This window comes from Furipterus horrens, unplaced genomic scaffold (assembly GCF_987537825.1).
Source record: "Furipterus horrens unplaced genomic scaffold, mFurHor1.1.pri manual_scaffold_17, whole genome shotgun sequence".
Lineage (NCBI taxonomy): Eukaryota > Metazoa > Chordata > Mammalia > Chiroptera > Furipteridae > Furipterus > Furipterus horrens.
In genome coordinates, this window is record NW_028327187.1 from 17,272,923 (window position 1) to 17,292,218 (window position 19,296).

The window sequence follows — 19,296 nt, forward strand, 5'->3', positions numbered from 1 at the left end:
TTTGAATTTTTTTAGTTAATTAATTTATTTGTTTGTTTTATTTTATTTATTTATTTTTTAGAGAGAGGGGAAAGGAGAAAGAGAGGGAGAGAAACATCACTGTGTGTTGCCTCTCACTCACGCCCCCAACTGGGGACCTGACGTGTAACCTAGTCATGTGCCCTGACTGGGAATCGAACCAGCGACACTTGGCTCGCAGGCCGACGCTCAATCCACTGACCCACAGCAGCCAGGGCAGGTTATTTGAATTTTATAAATCAATAGTTTAAGGCAATCTTGTCCCATGATCTCCTCTGAAGGATGTGTGTATATGCACATGTGTGTGTGTGTATGAGAGAGAGAGAAATAATGTCTAGACATACACACATTACTGCCTTCCACCACCAAGGATACTACTTGTTATGAGAACTGGCAGTGTTACTGTTTGGCCAACTGCTGACATGAAGACAGTGAACTATATTTCATGAAAGCAGTGTGGAATGAACAGAGTCTATGAAAACAGATCTAGGTTTGAGTTCTACTCTTGCTTGCTAGTATATTAATTGGGCAAGCCACTTAATCCTTCTGAGCCTTAGTTTTCTTATCCATAAACTAGGTATAATAATAGATTCATAATACTGAAAATCAAACTATATAATTAGAGTATTTATTAAACATTTTATTGAACTATTAACTATTCAAATGTTAACTATAATTAACTATTTTTAAATTTCTAGTAAACTATTAAAGTACTTTCAAACAGCACATACTATTTTTCACTGGAGAATTCTAATGTACTAACCTTGAAGTGACTGTTAACATAGATTTTAAATTAAAACTGGATATGACTAAATCTCACTGCTACTTAAATTTTCCCAGAGCATAGTAAAAGGAGAACTTTCATTTTATGAATGAATGAAAGTATATTGATACATAAACCTGACAAAAACACAAACAGGAAAACTGCAGGCCAATCTCATCACTATCAATGAAAATTTTTGAATTATATTAGCAAGCAGATTCCAGCTACACATTAAAAACAAGAGATATTATGAAAAAAATGGGATGGATTAATATGAGAAAATTAATTTATCCACTATTTTAATAAGTCTAAGGGGAAAAAAACATAACATTTTCTTCATAGATACTGAGAACAGGCTGCATAAAAGTTAACACCATGATGTAAAATAATATCATGCACATAAACTATACACAAATGTGTATCTATGTGTTTATATATACGTGTGTGTGTAGGGAAGCATTCAGAGCACTGTCACTAAGGAGAAGAACAAGGGAAGGGTTGCCACTACCTGCACTACAATTTCAAGACAAGAGAAAACAATTGGAGCCATAAAAATTGAATAAGAAGTTTTGCATATGAAATATAGTCTATTTGGAAAAGCAAAGAAAATAAATACAAAAAATAAATAAAGATTTTTTGGCATGGCATATAATTAGCACACAGCATATACACACACACATACAGAAATCAGTTAGAAACTACCTAGGAATATAGAATTCAAAACCTATATTAAAAAACATTAAGTTTTGGCTTGTGTAACTCAGTGGATTGGGTGCTGGCCTGTGAATCAAAGTGTTGCCAGTTCAGTTCAGTCAGGGTGCATGCCTGCGTTGCGGGCCACACATTGATATTTCTCTCCCCCTCTTTCTCCCTCCTTTCTCCTCTTTCTAAAAATAAATTTAAAAAATCTTTTAAAAAACCATAAAAATATTCCCTAAAGGCTCAAAAGTAAATAAAAACAATTGAAAAGGCATTCCTTGTACTTGGAAAGGCTAATTCAACTTCGTAATGATGTCTCCCAATTTAATATAGTAACTAATTGTTATCTATCAAATATAATAAGTTCTCTTTTATAAAGCTAGATATGTGAATTCTGAAATTCATATGAAAAATAAACATGCATGTACCCTGAGAAAAAAGAGCAATAGGACTAGCATTACAAGGTATAAAAAATACTCTAAAATTTTTATAATTAAGCTTGTGTGGTAATGGCAGATGAAAAGGCCTTATTAACTAATTTAACTGAATAAAGTCTACAAATAGATACAAGTACCTATAGAAATTTAGTATATGATGATCATATCCCATAAGTAGGAAAAGATGAATGTTTTAACAAATGGCAAAGGAAACCTGCATAGCCAGTTGGAAAAAAATAAACTGGATACATTATACACTAAAACAAACACCAAATACAACACAAATGTTAATGTTAAAAACCTGAAGCTACAGTAGTAAAAGAAGACACTCCTAGATATAAATTTAAGAGAACTGAAGACAGGTGTTAAAACAAAACCTTGCACATGAATTTTCATAATAGCACTATTTATAATAGCCCAAAATTGGAGACAACCCAAATGTCCAACAATTGATAAGTGGAAAAACAAATGTGATATGTCCATACAACGGAATAATATTCAGCCATAAAAAGGAATAAAATCCTGATATGCACTACACTATGGGTGAACCTTGAAAATATTATGCTAAGTATAAGAAGTCAATCACAAAACAGCATGTATCGTATGACTCTATTTGTATAAAATGTCCAGAGTTGGCAATCCATAGACAGAAATTAGTGGTTTCCAGGTATGAGGATAGGGAAGAGGAATGGGGCAAAGGGGGTAACTGCTATTGTGTAGTTTCTTTTTGACATAATGACACTTCTGGAGCTAGATAGTGGTGATGGTTGCACAACTTCATGAATATCCTAAAAATACTAAATTGTACACATGAAAAGGTCAGTTTTATAGTATATTAACAATAACTCAATAAAATAGTTAAAACATAAACTGGACATAACTGTTAAAGACTTTAAATACTTTATGAAGACGTGGGGATCACTGAAGTACTTTGAATATAAAAAAGTGGTAAATAAGATTTAGATTCAAACAGACAACGCTAACAGCAGTGATAACAGATGTGAAGGAAGAGAGCCTGCAAGAAGAAAGGTCATTTAGGAGTTCATTGAAATAAACCTGGCAAGCAATGAGGGGTTGAGCTAAAGAAATAGCAGCTGAAAATGGACAAATTGAAGAGGTATTACAGGAATGTAGCTGTAGCTGTTGTTGTCTAACTGCACTGACCAGAATTACCACTAAAGTAAATGTTTGAAGTACGTTGTTTTCACTGATAAAACCGAATTTTTTATTTGTTAGTAGAATTAAAGTAATATAACAATTTTAAAAATGAATAACCTTTAGTTTATAACTTGTTGTGAATAAGGTTGTGGTTCCTACAAAATAAATCTTTGTTTTCTAAAGATAACTATTTTATAATGGTACCAATGTTGTTGTTTTTTTTTTTTTTTTCATTTCCACCATAACTTCCAGAATGAGTGCTAATCCTATTTGTTTTAAATTACATGAGGACCCATTGTAATAGAGATGAGCAACATAGAGTAAGAGCAAAAAGATTCCTTTCACATTACTCCCCTCTCTAGGGTAAAAACTGTTAAAAGTGTGGCATTTATCTTTCTGTTCTTCTTTTTGTATGTGAATATATATAACATACACACACATATGCGTGCATATACAGGTTTTTACATATTTTTGACAGCCTTGGTTCCCATGCCATCCCCCCTCGCCCCTCCCACCTGCAGCTGCCTGGGAGTTTCCCATGATAGTGGGGTACATCAACCGGAGCTCCGTTTGGCCTCGATGAGCCCTAGACTCACAGCTGTGAGATAACGACTGAATTCAATAGTTTCTTTTTTCTTCCCCCTATAAAACAGCCCCTCCTTCCCTAGGACCCTGGAGTCAGGCCATTCAGGGCACGGCTTCCTCCCGGCTTACTAATTCCCTCAATAAACTTTTCTCTGCTTGCTGCCTCCTCATGGTTCTTTGAGCGACATCATTCTTACAATTTTGAAATGTTATCATACCCTACATGTATTTGTAAATTAAATTTATACTTAACAATTTCTATCAGAACTTCTCCTGATAAATACAAAGGAAATATATTTACCCCTGCATAGAAACCAATATAGCGATGTAAATTATCCTAGTTTACCTAAGTCTATCTCCTGTAAAAAACATTTCATTAGTTTTTGTTTTGATTTTTGTCTTTGCTGTTAAAAGAGAAAAGAGAGTAATTGCAGCATCTTTTTTATATATCAAATTGTTCCATGCAAGTACTCCAGTGCTTGTGCAAAATGGGATGTAATAACAGAAGTTCAGAGTTGTAGGGACAGTGCCAGTTGTTCTATTTAAGCGTTATTTTGTTGCTAAAGGAGGACCTGAGGAGTGGCTTACTAACGAAAACAATTCAGATTATAAACAAAGAAGCAGAGGTTCATAGGAGATAAGCAATATGAACGAGGTATTATTTTCAAAGGCATAATATTGTAAATAGAGCACTGGATTTGAGGTGGGAATTCCTACCCCAGATTCTGACATTTTTCTATCATGAACAAGTCCTTGAGGATCTCTGAATCCTAATATCCCAATTTTAAAAATGTACATAAAAAATACCTCTTCACTGAGTTGGTGTGAATCTATAAAAAATGAATACGAAAGTGACTTTAAAATTTTTAAATTTATTTTTGGGGAGAATGGGAAGGAGGGGAGAAAGAGAGGGAGAGAAACAGCAATGTCCGAGAGATACATCAATCTGTTGCCTCTTGCATGCCCCCAACATGGGACCTGGCCGACAAGCCAGGCATGTGCCCTGACCGGGAATCCAACCAGTGAGGTTTGCAGGCCAACACTCAATCCACTGAGTCACACCAGCAAGGGCTGAAAATGAGTTTTAAAGTGTTAAATGCTATTCACATGTTAATTAATTCTTAATATGTACTCTTGTGAATTTCTCTCTGGTATTACTGTGTTTACTTTAAAGTGTCACACACATTTTTTCCTGACATTACTCGTCGTCGTCGTCGGCAGCCGTCCGTCTCGAGAGACGATGGTGTAGCTTCTTAAGAGTCTATCTGCACCGCCGAGAATGGCTGTGCAGTCCGACTCGGGAGTGACATGGTATCTGTCTCCTCCCGTGTTGAATCGACATCTTGCGATGACGCTGAAGCTACAGAGCCTGGGCAGGGTAATATGGAGGGTCTGCTGTTGCCCATGCAGCAGACCCCCCCTCTCTTCGCAGCTGAAGGGTCCAAGGGAAAGACGGAGTCGATACAGCTTGGGTTCAGGTGCGCCGCAGGAGTTGCCGGTGTTGACTGCAACGTCAAACCGCCTTAGGGACTCCGGCTCCGGATTTTCTGTCGGGGTTTACTCCCTTAGCCTTTCCCCTGAAGAGGTATGCCGCAAGGCAGCGGAGGTTTTTTGGAGTCAGAGTTTTCCTTCTCTGATGTACCCTGACTGGAAGATCGAACCAGCGACACTTAGCTCGCAGGCCGACGCTCAATCCACTGAGCTAAACCAGCCAGGGCAATCCTGACATTACTAATCCCCCAATATCAGTGTCTTTCTGCCAGAACATATAAGTCTACCATGGCAGTCAATCTTACATGCCTATTTTACAGAATAATATCTATTGAAGAGAACAATGAAGTTAACATTTATTGGCTACCAGATAAGGTACTAGGCAGTTTTTTCTTATATTAGTCCTCAGATATAATTATTCTCATGATAAAGGTATGGAATTTTATAATTGTAGAAGTCAAGTAGCGGTCTGGGGTTGGCAAAGTAAATCTATGGCAAAGCCCCAACAGGGATAAAGTCTTTCTGGTCACAAACACATTCTCATTGAACTCGAACCTTGTACAAAGAACAACCAAACAATCCATTCTCAACTCACAGCAAATTAATCTTTCCCTATATACTTGTCTATCTCTTTTAAGGTCCATTTCACTCGCCTCACGTTTTATTCCAATGAATAAGAGATATCTTTTTTTCTCTGTATACATATATTGATCAGGTTTCTAAAATATGCAGCCCTTCTTACCCACATAGATAAAAAGCTTTCCATTTTCCTTCTTGCTACACATGAGAATAAAACGTTGTTCCAAAAATTGATAGTAAAATTGACCTTATTTTTTAAATAGAGAGAGAATTCTAAGTCATTAATATTTTGTCATTTCCCTTTCAGTTTCTCCCATTCCCAAACCTGAGTCTTATTCAATTCCTCTCAAAAGTTAGCTTGAGAAGTCCTAGGAACATAGAACTACTGAGTAGCAGGGATGAGAACAGAAAGTATAGAATGTTAACTCTGAAAGTAATAGGTATCATCTAGGTAAATTTGGGGACGTTGAAAGCATTAGAGTGATATAATAAAATGACCTGTGAAATTCTATAAAATTGGGGGCAGGGCACAGGTCTGTGACAAGTATGCCATGTGCAAGCCACAGACATTGAGTTATTCCTGCCAGAGAAATGGTGTTGAGACTGAACTGAAAGAGACAAAGAAGGCCGACTTACAGCTGCTCTTAACTGAGGAAAAGTAACTACTAGGAAGTAGACAAGACACTCAGTGGTTCCTAGGAACACTCCCACAGGAGTGAAGGAACAGGGGGAAAATGGCAAATAACACCCCCTAGCAAAATACTGCCAGGAAACAGTTGTGGCATATCACCATCATATCATATCATAACATATTATGATACCATCTACTTAAAATTACAAAGGAATCGTATCTATACAGCAAGAGAATAAATCAGAAATATGTGATTCAAGAATATATAGGAGTCAATAGAAGCTAAAACATGAGCTGGCAGCACTGGGCAAAGAAGTGAAAGAAAAACAAATAAAACTATCACAGAAATACAGCCAAATTGGAAGCAGCACAAAGGATGACAAATACTTGTGAAACCATTGTAAAAGATAGGGCAGGATTGATTAAGTGAACAGAAAAAATGAGAAATGAAGAAAACATTTAAAAGTTGGAGAAAGTTTAATATAGAAGGCAAGTAAAGAACATTCAACATAAGTACATATTATACATATTTAAAGAAATAATTATGAAAGCTTCACATAAATGAGTCAGGCCTTGAACCTTTATATTAAATGGTCATACCAGGTACCACAAAAAAAAAAAAAAAACCCACAAAGAATGAAGAACACTTACATATATCCTATTCAAATTTTCAAATTTTTTTAAGAATCCAGAAACTCAATAAAAATATTGAATCAAGTATGAGTGAAAAATATTAAGATGTCCTCAGACTCTACAAAATTAACATTCAACACTAAAAGATAACGGAGAAATAAAAGAAAAGAAAATGTGACCCATAAACTCACCTTCAAAATACCCTAAGAATCCCTAAACACCAAGTCAAAAGAACGTTTGCACCCCTATGTTCATAGCAGCACTATTCACAATAGCCAAGTGCTGGAGGCAGCTAAGTGCCCATCTGTAGATGAGTGGATCCAAAAACTGTGGTACATTTACACAATGGAATACTATGCAGGAGAAAGAAGGAAGGAACTCCTGCCATTTGCGACAACATGGATGGAACTAGAGAGTTATGCTTAGTGAAATAAGCCAGGCAATGAAAGAAAAATACCATATGATATCATCTAATACAGGAGACTAAGGAACAACACAGAACAAGGAACAGAATAACAGTTATCAGCGGGGAGGGGGAATGGAGAGAAGGGGGATAAGAGAAGGATTTAGTCAATGTGTATAAATGACTCATGGACATGGACAACGGGGAGGGATATGACTGTAGGAGAAGGGGTGGGCTGGGTGGGGGGAGCAATGGGGGAAAAATGGGACAACTGTAATTGAAAAACAAAAAATAAATAAAAAATTTAAAAAAATTATATATGAAATACATAAAAAAAGAAACAACTAAGAAGGGGGGGCACTAGCTAACAAAAAGAAGGTAAATGAAAATTGAACAAGATAACAATTAGTTAATTCATTTATTTACTATATTAAGATTAAAACACATGGGGATTATGTTCATAAGAAAACATGTAAATGTTACAAACACTAACAACATAGAAACAATGTAACTTACAGAATTGGTAGGGAAAAGTATGTTGAATTTCTCATCTTTCATGGGTGAAAGTCAAAATAAATAACTGGTTTCTGAAAAATAATAGAGGTATATACACAATTTAAGGGTATAAACACTAAAAGAATGCAAGCGAATAAAATGGAGAGCACAGGAATGGGAGGAAATACATGGAAAATGAAACTATAGAAAACATTTTCACAACAGTCTAAAATATAAAGAAAATAAAAAGGAAAATGACAAACTGGACATAAATATTTAATTTGTTACAGGTTCCTAATAAATAAAGCACTTCTAAAAAAATTGAAAAGGAAACAACAGCCGAAGAGAAAATTTGGCAAGGATATTAAAAGAATAAAGCAAATATAGAAATTGAAAACTCTACAGGACAAATGACCTGCTTTCCTCCACAAATAAACTGCATGGCAAATAAGGGTGGAGGGGTACTGTAACTAATTAAAAGAGGGTTAAGAGATCTGTAAACCAAATGTGTTGACATTTTTTGAAACATAATTCGACAAAATAATTAAAAAGACATTTTAAGACACTGGGATATTTGAATAAAATTGAGTATTAAATATTAAGGAGTCATTGTTGATTTTAGTTCATGTGATGATGATATCATGGATTGTTTTTAAAGCCTTATCTGGTAGAGGAATATACTGAAGTAGTGAAGAGTAAATTGATATATCGGGAGTTCATTTAAAATATTTCATAACAATTGTAAGAAAGAAATGGATAAATTAGGCAAAACATGTTAGTAAATTTTGATTCCAGGGATAGGTCTATGCAGGCTCATTGTACTATTCTCTCTACTTCTGTATCCGTTACAAATTTAATTGTGTATGTTCAAAAGAACAGTTGTGAAAGTCCTGTATTGCTGTGCAATTATCTGTGTCTAGAGAAAAGATAAATTAAAATTATCACAATTACTTCAGTCACTATTGAAATATAATTCCCTTTGCTTTCTTTTACTGGTACTATTTGTTTTAAAACTAAAGATTTAAAATGAGGCATATAGCCAGTCATGTAAGTTTTTTGGTTTTGATTTTTTAATCTTGAGTCAACTGGATGACTCTGAACTGACTGGAAATTCAGTTAAACTGACTGTATAGAACTATATATTGCAATTTTTCTGATGAAATCATTTGCCATTTAGGGGGGAAGGAAGAGGAGGAATCCAAATCCTGTAGACAGTATGATAAAAACAATTAATTTATTACTGATGATATCAGATAGCAGGCCCTGAAGGGAGAAAGGGAGACGCACAGACATTGCTATTCTGAAGCCCACTCTGCAGCACCTCACCACTATTCCCACAACTCATGCATGGGAGGCCATCTGTTCCACTAACAAATCTTGCTATGCTGCTCATAATTACTGCTTCAAGCAAGCTATTACCTTATCAGGTTGCATTGTTTAAAAATGTCTCTGGACAATATAACATTTGAAGATAAAGGAAAAAATCCTAACAGGCATTTCAGGAAGAAAAAAATGCAAGGGGGAGCTGATCAGATTTTCATTAAAAGAAGTAGGTGGTTACCAGCACTGTGGAAGGACACTGGGCAGGTGGCAATTCATTGTATCTACCTTTAGAATCAAGTGAACATACGACTATAGAGAATAATATGCCTGAACTACTTTGTGACGCAAATTCTAGCTACTTTTAACACTACTTTAGAAAAATTTATATTTCAAAGCAAATAATAAATATGCTTCATATAATTATCCCACTCTAATCATCCATTGAGGAAAATATTCTCAGCACCTTGTATTGATAACCCTTTATCAGCTTTAATTGTTTTGAGAACCTAGAAAATGTTTGCAGTTCATTTGTAAAAAAAAAAAAAAAAAAAAAAAAAAATCCAGATCTTGTTTGTTGATTTGATAATGATAGCTATTTTGGAAAAGTTGGGACAACTGTAATAGCATAAACAATAAAATACTTTTAAAATAAAAATAAATATCCCACTTCAACAAGAAGTCTTCCTCTAGACTGCCTACTTTCTAATCACTGAGGTTTACACTATGTCTTAATAGCAGAAAATAACCGAACATAATGTGCATAATATAGCTCTATGTTTATATGCCATCCCGCAAAACAAAGAATTAATGGGTGGCAGTGCTGTCCTATTTAAATGATTAAAGAAATCCAAAGATACATTGGTAGATTTAATATAATTAATTATGATCTTTATTATGATTAATTTTGTCATTAATAGCATAATTTCAGTGACCATTTCAAGTCCAGCATGCCCAAGAAGAGAATTCGAGTCTTAAGTTCATATTTGTTATCTTAACATTTTCATCTACTCTTAATAGATTGCATCTGAGTGGTGCTTCTTTACACATGGTTATTCACTTCTCCATTTTCTTTTAGTCTGCCTTATGACACTTTCCTGAATTAATTCCTGGGTGGTACAGCCTTTGCCAATATCTGTGCTTTTACTGCAGAATCCGCCCCCAAGATAGCCAGATTCTTACACTATGGTTCTCTGCAGCTCACAACGCAACCTGCTTTTCCATGATATGACCACACACACACACACACACACACACACACACACACAAAGTAAGCTCACGCACCTGTCAGCTCTCAGAAGCTCCTTGGCCTGCCTCTCATGGATGCTACTAAGCTGCTACCTTGGTATGGTATTATCACTCACCAGAGATCCCTTCCTTCCCCTACAATGTGCTCACTTGATGTGATGGTGAGGAGTAAGTCTCATCTACTGGTCTTCAACTTCCACCCCAGGAAAGGTCATTCTACATCTAATCACAGTTCAGATTCTTTCTGAACCTTGCCTGTAGCTAGGTATCTTCCCAGTTCTGGTGCAAGGGACCCACAAAAAAAAAACCAAACTAGAATCACTATGAGGACAAAACCATCTTTCATTTACCACTGTATCTCTAACTCCTCTCAGTATACCTGGACCACTGATGATTTTGAATGACTGAGTTTTGGTCTTGCTGGGCCCTTTACCTAACATTCAGCTGCTGCCCACTTTCTCACATGAACCCTCAATTTGGGCCTCACCTCCTTTGCTAAGTAATATCCTCCCCTGTCCCCACACTCCAGAAACAACTTTCCTAGGCCCCAGAAATTGCTACTTCCCTGGACTTTGCCTGTTCTCTACGTGGACTGGCTTTTCCTGTGACTTCATATCAGATTCCAGGGTAAATGAGGTCTTGCCATGCTCTCCTTTCCATTCTCCAAGCTGTCTCTGCCCCTGTTCATAGCAACAAAAGCCAAGCTCTTAGCAAGAGATCTGCTTCCAAGTGAAACTTCTGTTCCCAGACCTGTTTACCGAGTGCTCACCACATAGCAGGGACAGTTCTAAATACCTCAGGGGCATGACCTCATCAACTCCACACCTGTGAGGTGGTGTCCAGTATAATGACCATTTCATTTAATCCACAGTGAGGTTTACCAGTACAAATAAAAGATTACCCAGCCTCAAACGGTCTTAAACAATAAGGGAATGTATTCTCTCAATTCATTTAGAGGTCCTGACATAGTGCTGACTCCAAGCATGGTACAGTGACATTTGGGCAGACATAGGTGAGAATGAGAACTCTGAACTCTTTAAATCCCCTTGAAATGTCCTGGCTGGTGGAGGTACCGCCCCCACAATCCTTCAACCAAGCTTCTCTGATTAACATTTCCATGACTTAACCCAGGATAATGACCTCACAAAGGTATGCAGACTCACCTCAGCACCCACCAGACTTGGACTCCGCAATATCTTTGAGCCCCCCAGGCCCCCAAGATCTTAGCAGAGCTCAGTAGTGCAAGGTCAAGTTCAGGAGGCCCCCAGGCACCTTGCCAATTCCCATAGGCAGGAATCTGGGGTGGTACATGTATGGGTGAGCATTTTAAGGGTGTCAGCCCAAGGAGAATGAAAGATTAAGATCAGGCTCTGTTTAGGATAGGTGCACTTACCCAGGATCCAGAACTTAATGTTGGCTCAAGCACCTGAAAGGGCATTAAAATAATGTGCTCCATTGTTAATTAAACCCTGACATCAGTAGCAACCCAAAGGCAATAAGGATTAAGGAGCAGAATTCCCCTAATAGTGTTCAGGAAGGAACTCCAAGGCTCAGGAAGGTAGGAACATTCTATGTGTCCAGATTTATGCCTGTTGTGCTAGTCTAATAATGGTACCCCCTTTTACTCTCAAGTGTCCCAGTTTGGGATGGTATGCTACCCACTCAGCCACCCTTTACCTGTCACCCTGGAAGCCCCAGAAGACATTCCCTTCACCAATGCTTTAAGAAATAATTTGGTAAGGGGAACACCAGAATCCCTATCAGCTCTTGTACCTGTCCTCTGCAGCCTAGAGATGACAGTAGGGAATACTGGGCTTCAACTAGGTTCCCTGATCTCAATGGGAATAATGGAAGTTAGGGTGGGAGTGGTAGAGGCCAATGATAGCACCTAACCATTAAAAGACAATCCTTTCTTTTTTTTTTTCCGTAGTGCTTGAAATTTATTGAAAAGAACTGAAGTGTGTTTTCCAGATAGTACTGAGAAGCTAGGCTGAATGAGTTTTTGTTCACTTTGTTCTTAGAATTTTTGTCCAAATGCACACATCTGTGGGACTGCTGCAATTTTTAAACAAAAATGACAGCTATGTAAAACTGGTGCATAGGAGAAAAGAAAGGTCAGTAATTTGGCTGCCAGGCACATTGGGCCCCTTCAGCAATCTGGTGGGAGAAGAAGGACTCTGGGAATAGGTATGAAACTAACCAGGTTGAAAGACCGGCCCCTTTCAAGGGTTGGTGAGATGTCCATATCAATGTCCATGGAGATCCAGCCAACGCAGGCATCTTCTAGGTTGATCCTTATCTCCGAAGGTGGTCGTAATTGGTTGCTGGAATGTAGTAGACGCGGGTGTAGTGGCAGCGTAGGTCTCTGGGCAGATGTAGGCCTGGCATTTGGCAGAGTTGTGCATTGTCTGACCAGTCTGTAACATGGATGCGTCCTACCTATAACAGGGGCTCAGGACACAATCCAAAGTAGCAAGGGTGCGTCCTGGGGCTGACCAGAATGGTGGCAGTGCACTTCAGAGATAACCCCAAGTCCCAGCAGCAGGTAACTGGAGCACACTTCTTGGAACAAAGACAAGCACTACGGGTTATGAGGAAAAAGAATAGGAGAGCAGAGTAGGCAAGAAGATCTGAGGGTTAGAGAGAGCACGGGGCTGTGGGAGGAGCGGAGCGGGATGGGGGGCTGGGAGTGGCGGCGCGCAGGGCCCAGCCCCCCAGACCCGAGGGTATCCGGGCCTAGTAATCATATTCTTCCTCGTCTTCGTCTTCTTCGTCGTCATCCCAGCCAAAACACTGTTTAAACTCTTCGAGGAAGGCCCGGTAATCACTTAGGATGGGGCTATCCATCTCAATGTAAGGCACCACCCACTCCTCAGCTTCCCCGGTGAGCAGGCTGATTAAGAATGCCACTTTCATGGCGTCGTTGCAGAACCGGTTCTCGTTGACGAGCATGTAAGACGTCGTCTGCACGATAAACTCAGGGAGACGCGAGCTCTCGCCGTTAAACGTTTCGGGGAAAGGCACCGGGCAGCTCGGCGGACGTACCTGGCGCAGCAGGGTGGCCCTCTCGCACACCAGCAACCGCAGCTGTTCCATGAGCTGGCTGTTCTCGATGCTCAGGGCGCGGTGCCGCACCAGAAGAGCGTGAAGCAGCAGCACCAGCTCGTCCACCATGGCGAACAGCTTGGAAAGGCAGGGCTCGGTTCAGTTCGGCTCGGCTTAGCTCAGGTGCGCAAAGAGGCCTCGCGGGAAGTGTTTATCCGCGGAGGCGCCGGTGGCCACGGAGGAAAACAGCGCGCGCTGAGGTCCAGGCAGCTGCGCAAGCTCCGCCCGCAAAGCCGCTTTTGAGGCCGGCGCGCCGGCGTGGCCCAGGAATGGGGTGGGGAGAGAGGCGGAGAAAGAGTATCCAGGGAAGAGGTGGGCGCAGCGTGGGGGCGTGGCTAGAGTGGGGCGGGTTAGGCTGCAAAGACCTGCCAGGGAGGGCGTGGTCAGGGCGTGGTCAGGGCGTAAGCTGAGGTTCCAGGTCCCAGAGCCGGTTGTTCGTAAGGCCTGCGTATAAAGACTGGGAACTGCCGCGGAGCCCTGAGTAGGAGACCAGCACTTGCTAGGACCCAGCGAGCACTAAGACCCATCTCTCAGAGAGGGCTAACCTGCTCCTGTTGAAAAGATTGACTACTCTCAATCTAGCCTGCTGAAACAATTCAGTGCTCCTTAGTGGGCCAAGTGACCACTAGATTCCGTTTGTATGATGTTTGTTAACACATTTTTTCTTGCTTATTTAAATCTCATTCATCCAGGGAGCTATTAGCACTGCTGGCCGCAACAGAAGTAGTCACACATTGTTTCAGAGTAATGAAAGACCCCCCAGGGGTCCTGCCTTTCAGAAAAAACAAAATATTTAAACAGGGATTTTCTTTAGTTGGGAAGTAGTATTGTATATCTCTATCCTTTTTTATTTTTATTTTTCTAAATAACAAAGTATAAAAATTTCTGCAAAATCATCCAATAACCATTTGCAGGCATGCATCCCTCCTATCTTTGACATTTCATGTCCTGATATTAGTGTCCTTGGCTCCTGGGTGTTAGTCTTTGCTTACCAATGAAGACATGTTTTTAAATGGTTTTGTTTTTCTACTTTGAATGTGATTATGCAAATAGTTATTGACAATTGAGTTGTGCCCAAGCCCTTAGAGCCAACTGCTTGGCTCTGCTTTTAAAATATGTCCGCAATTCGATAACTTTTTTGTCATTTCTGCCCCTACCAACCACCCTGATCACAGCCTTTTCATACGCAGATTGCTGCAAGTAATCTCTTAGTTTTGGTGCTTCTCTTCCTATAGTGTTCATAATCTCCAGAGTAGGCACAGGAATCCTTTAGAACAAAAGTTAGATCTCTTCATTCGCCTGTGTAAAACCTTCCAACAGTTCTTCCCTTTTTGCTCACAATAAAAAGCAAAGTCTTGGTTGTGGCTCAGAGGCCCTGCCTCACTTTCTATGCTTCTTCGCATTCCTTGTTCTGCTGTAACTAATCACAATGTCCTCTTTGTTGATTCTCACACACAAGTAGCTCTGATCTCAGGATCTTTGCACTTTTTATTGTTTCTGCCTAGCAAGGGCTTTCCCCAGTTACCTGCCTGACACCTTTTCTCACTGGTTTTGGAGAGGACTTTCCTGACCACTTCATCTATCAGAGCACCCTGCTTTCTACCAGTAATCTAAAACTCCTCATGATACTTCATTTCTTTACATAGCATTTATCATACCAGCAGCTATCATATCATATAGAACTTTGTTTGTTGTTCTGTCTCCACTTTAGAATGTAAGTCTATGTGGACAGAGATTTTTCCTTTGTTAGCTGACCTATTCCTAATGCCTGGAAAAGTGCCTGGCCTAGAGTAAGAAGCTCCATAAATTTCTGGTGGATGAAAGAATCTCTGGGTGCAGATGTTGAAATAAAAATTAGAAGTGGTGGCTGCAGAAATACTGTTCAAACTGTCCAGCATGTTCTATCTCTGATCATGAATTAGTCCCCATTGTAAAATGATGACTGATGTAATAAAAATGACTAAATAATTTTTAAAAATACCCTCTTCAGTTCTTTACAATAGAACTGAATGGGCATCCATGGAAGCGAGAGGCTGAAAGACAGGAGAGAAACAGGGCCAAGGTCCAAGTAGAGACAGGAGAAGGGATCACACTGCTGAGAGGGTAGGCAGGGAAAAGAGCAGGTAGGAGGGATATTAGCCCTTGGACTCTCCTGTGATATGAGTTCCCCCACTAGATGAGAAGACCCTTGAGGCTAAACAGGGACTCTCTTTCAGTTATTTTTTTTATCTTCAGCAACTGAAAGTGTTTACTAGGTGCTACATAAAAGCTCAGTGGATAGAATGAAGGGACAGGAAATGTCAGAGGTGGGTTTCTGGCCACCCTGCCCAGTCACAGCTCGGGGTAGAGAGTGGACCTGCCTGATGTATCAGTTAATGTCCAGCTCCACTTTGCATGTCCAGACCCTACTACAGGAAGAAATGCCCAGGGTTCTACTCCTGTGGCAGACACTGGGTCCAGTGACTGACATGAGGGACGTGCCTTCTTAACTCTGAACATGGACCACGTACAAGGATGGGACCTCTAGGAACCTGAGACCCAGAAGTGAAAGACTTGCCTAAACCCAGGAGAGCAATAAGTTGGTGGTGCAGTACCATAGTCACAGCTTTTGTGACTCTGATGCACAGGCCCTTCCAGTGAGCAATTATTATGCACTGGAGTTCTGTGAATGAAGCTAGTTTGGTGGGAACCCAGAGATGATCAGGCCAGTCCTGCCCTAGTCTTCTTCCTACAACCCCATGACAGAGGAAGTCATGAAGTAATACACGAGAAGCAGCCATTAGTATCACTTCAGAGGGGCTCTGACTTCCTGAAGAACAAGAAATGTCATGGCCAGAGCTGTGCACAGAGCCGAGCAGTGACTTTGTTAGGTGTTTGCCAACGTGAAGGGAGGGAGGAGAGACAGGCAGTTCCTCATGGACCCTCAGGGAAGCAGTTGATAAGTGAGCTGTATAAATAGACAAAATGTATGGTAATACAATGTTCATGTTAAGCAGCTTCCCAATGCCCATGATGCGCTCCCACCAGTGCTAAGACCTGCCAGCCTTTACTTCTCCATTCACTCTGCTTAGAGCTGCAAATTGCTTTAGTCACCCCTTTCTCATCTGAAGTGACCTTTAAATGTTCTTTGACACTGGTGTGGAGATGCTGGGGGCAGAGGCAGAGCACACAGTGTGTCTTATCTCAGGCTCAGAAACTTTATTAGGACAGGTCTGGTTCAGAACATCCGGAGGGTGGTTCAGACCCTACTGTTTTGCAGGGAAAGTGCACAGTGTCATGGCTGAGGGTGTGAACCCTGGTGCTTATCACTTCCACCACCTTCCATGCTCAAACCCTGCCCTGGTATATGCCTGGAAGCCAGACTGCAAAATTACTTTAAAATAAACATGAAAACATGCCTCGATTCTTCGGCTTCCTGAGCAGTGTGAACAGGTGGGGTAAATCAATCTCATACTTGAATATGCAGTCAGGAGCAGAAAGTAGCTTTGGAGGGGACATTTGTGAGAGGATCAAATAGATGCCACTAAGATCCAGGCCTCTCTGCCCATAGGTCTCTCCCCTTCCTTCCACTTACCGGCTGCACCTGGATCTCCTTTTAACCACATCTAGAGGGCTGTGAAGGCCTCTGGCCTAGAGAATGAGAAGGTGCAGCTTTCTCCCTGCCACCTTCACCCTCTCCAGCTTACCAAAATGCCCTGAAACATTTTTACATGTTTATTTAAAGTGCTCAGTTAATGTATTCTTATGGTTAAAATAAATTAGCCCTGGAGTTGGCACTGCAGCTGCGAGACCAGCACAGAGCAGAGTGGCCGCCAGAGATGCCTGACGTTGCGGTCTGGGGAGCGGCCAGTGGCGAGATGGAGTGGGCCAGGGACCACTTACAGTTGAGAAGCAGTATGGGACAGCATGTACCAGAGGCGGAAGTCTAGGTCAAACGTAGAAAGACAGCCTCCCTGAGGAAACAAGAGTGTCAACTGTAGCGGAGGCAATCTGAGCAGCAGCAAGTACCTGGCAGCACTGAGGCAGGCTTTCTTAGCTGAGACACTGAGAGGTGGTTAAAGCAGTTTTGGTACTTCCCGGGTAGCTGACTCCAAGCGGAAAAATCAGGCTCCAACCTACTGTTTGAAGCTCCTGCCCCAGCTTGCATTGTCTGTAGCAGAACCTGCACCATACCTCTATTTGTAGCCTTCCCTTCGGTCTTAAGGATCCCAAAACTTTACTCTGAACATTGGATTTCTTGGAACAGCCATCATAACTGTGGGAAAGAGCAGCAAGATGCCGCGGTACATCGGCTATAGCAGTGTTCCCAACCTTTTTTGCATCAGGGACTGGTTTCATGGAAGACATTTTTTCCATGGACCAGGGTGGGGTGGGGCGGATGGCTTCATAGCCTGCCACCAGATGCAGCATAATTGTCACTTGCCACTCACTGATAGGGTTTTGATATGAGTCTGCAAGCAATTGACCTCTCTGCTAATGATAAGTCTGTATCTGCAGCCGCTCCCCAGCACTAGCATCACCACCTCAGCTCCACCTCAGATCATCAGGCATTAGATTCTCATAAGGAGCATGCAGCCTAGATCCCTCGCATGTGCAGTTCACAGTAGGGTCCGCACTCCTATGAGAATCTAATACCTCCCCTGATCTGACAGGAGGCAGAGCTCAGGTGGTGATGTGGGCGATGCAGAGGGGCTATAAATAGAGATGAAGCTTCTCTCACTTGCCTGCCACTCACCTCCTGCTGTGTGGCCCAGTTCCTAACAGTCCAGGGACTGGAACAGTCCATGGCCTGGGGATTGGGGACCCCTGGACTATAGAATGAGGTGCATCCTATAAGACAGGAGGATCTTCACCAGCACCTGTAAGACTTTTGACAAGCATATGAATTTGATCCTCTGTGATTGTGATAAGTTCAGGAAGATCAAGCCAAAGAATGCAAAGAAGCCAGAGAATGAAGAGAAGCAGGTTTTGGGTCTGGTGCTACTGCATGGGAGAACTTCATTTCCATGACTGTGGAGGGACTTCTCCCAAAAGATACTGGAATTGCTTGCATACTGCTTTGGGATCCTGTGGGATTAGCAGGTGCTGTTCTGTTTGAGGGGTTGGGGTACCCGCCCTGCAGGTAATCATTGCACAAGGACAAGGCATTGTCATAGCTGCTGCCATGGCAGCCACTGCCAGCATACTTGGAGCCCCAACTCAGTACCCACCAGGTCCCAGGACTCCCCCAACACCTGTGGGCCAGGCAAACCCCCCTCCAGGCATTATAGCTCCTTCACCTGGTATGATGCCACCCATGGGACCACCAGTTGGGCTTCCCCCTGCTTGAGGGGTGCCAATAGGTATGCCTCCTCCAGGAGAGAGACCCCCACCACCAAGAATCAGAGGTCCACCTCCCCTAGGAATGTGTTCACCAAGACCATGGGATACTACTAGTCCTTAGTTACTCTTTTCCGGCAGTGCATCATGTGAAACTGTGTAGAGTGTGAGCTTCTGTCCCCTTTGCTGCATTAATATTTCCTAATAAGTGCATAGAGCAATTAAACTGTTAAAAAAAAAAAGAAAAGATTTTAGCCATGGCTAGGTGGGTCAATTGGTTGGAGTGTCATCCCACACACCAAAAGGTTGCAAGTTCAGTGCCCATCAGGACACATGCCTAGGTTTCTGTTTGATCCTGGTTAGAGTGCATTCGGGAGGCAACCAATGGATGTTTCTCTCTCACATCAATGTT

At 41.1% G+C, this 19,296-nt stretch overlaps 1 protein-coding gene, 1 long non-coding RNA gene and 2 pseudogenes across 2 annotated transcripts; 2 read left to right on the forward strand and 2 right to left on the reverse strand.

Moving 5' to 3' along the window:
- Positions 1 to 4,512: 4,512 nt before the first annotated feature.
- On the reverse strand, positions 4,513 to 7,979 carry LOC149990593 (uncharacterized). The gene is made up of 2 exons (XR_016508561.1): positions 7,914 to 7,979; positions 4,513 to 4,731 (listed from the first exon to the last, which is right to left on the reverse strand). It is a non-coding gene; the product is annotated as an uncharacterized LOC149990593 (long non-coding RNA).
- A 4,282-nt stretch (positions 7,980 to 12,261) lies between these two features.
- On the reverse strand, positions 12,262 to 13,807 carry LDOC1 (LDOC1 regulator of NFKB signaling). Its single transcript, XM_090264366.1, has one exon. It carries the CDS (start codon positions 13,632 to 13,634, stop codon positions 13,197 to 13,199), a length of 438 nt encoding a protein of 145 aa, XP_090120492.1. The 5' UTR covers positions 13,635 to 13,807; the 3' UTR covers positions 12,262 to 13,196.
- A 3,615-nt stretch (positions 13,808 to 17,422) lies between these two features.
- Positions 17,423 to 17,624, forward strand: LOC149990595 (SNRPN upstream reading frame protein pseudogene; annotated as a pseudogene).
- Positions 17,625 to 17,822: 198 nt separating this feature from the next.
- On the forward strand, positions 17,823 to 19,008 carry LOC149990596 (small nuclear ribonucleoprotein-associated protein N pseudogene; annotated as a pseudogene).
- The last annotated feature ends 288 nt before the right edge of the window (positions 19,009 to 19,296 follow it).

Bases quoted from the DNA above. Each gene is read 5' to 3' on its own strand.
- LDOC1 (XM_090264366.1), bottom strand. From the start codon at position 13,634: ATGGTGGACGAGCTGGTGCTGCTGCTTCACGCTCTTCTGGTGCGGCAC.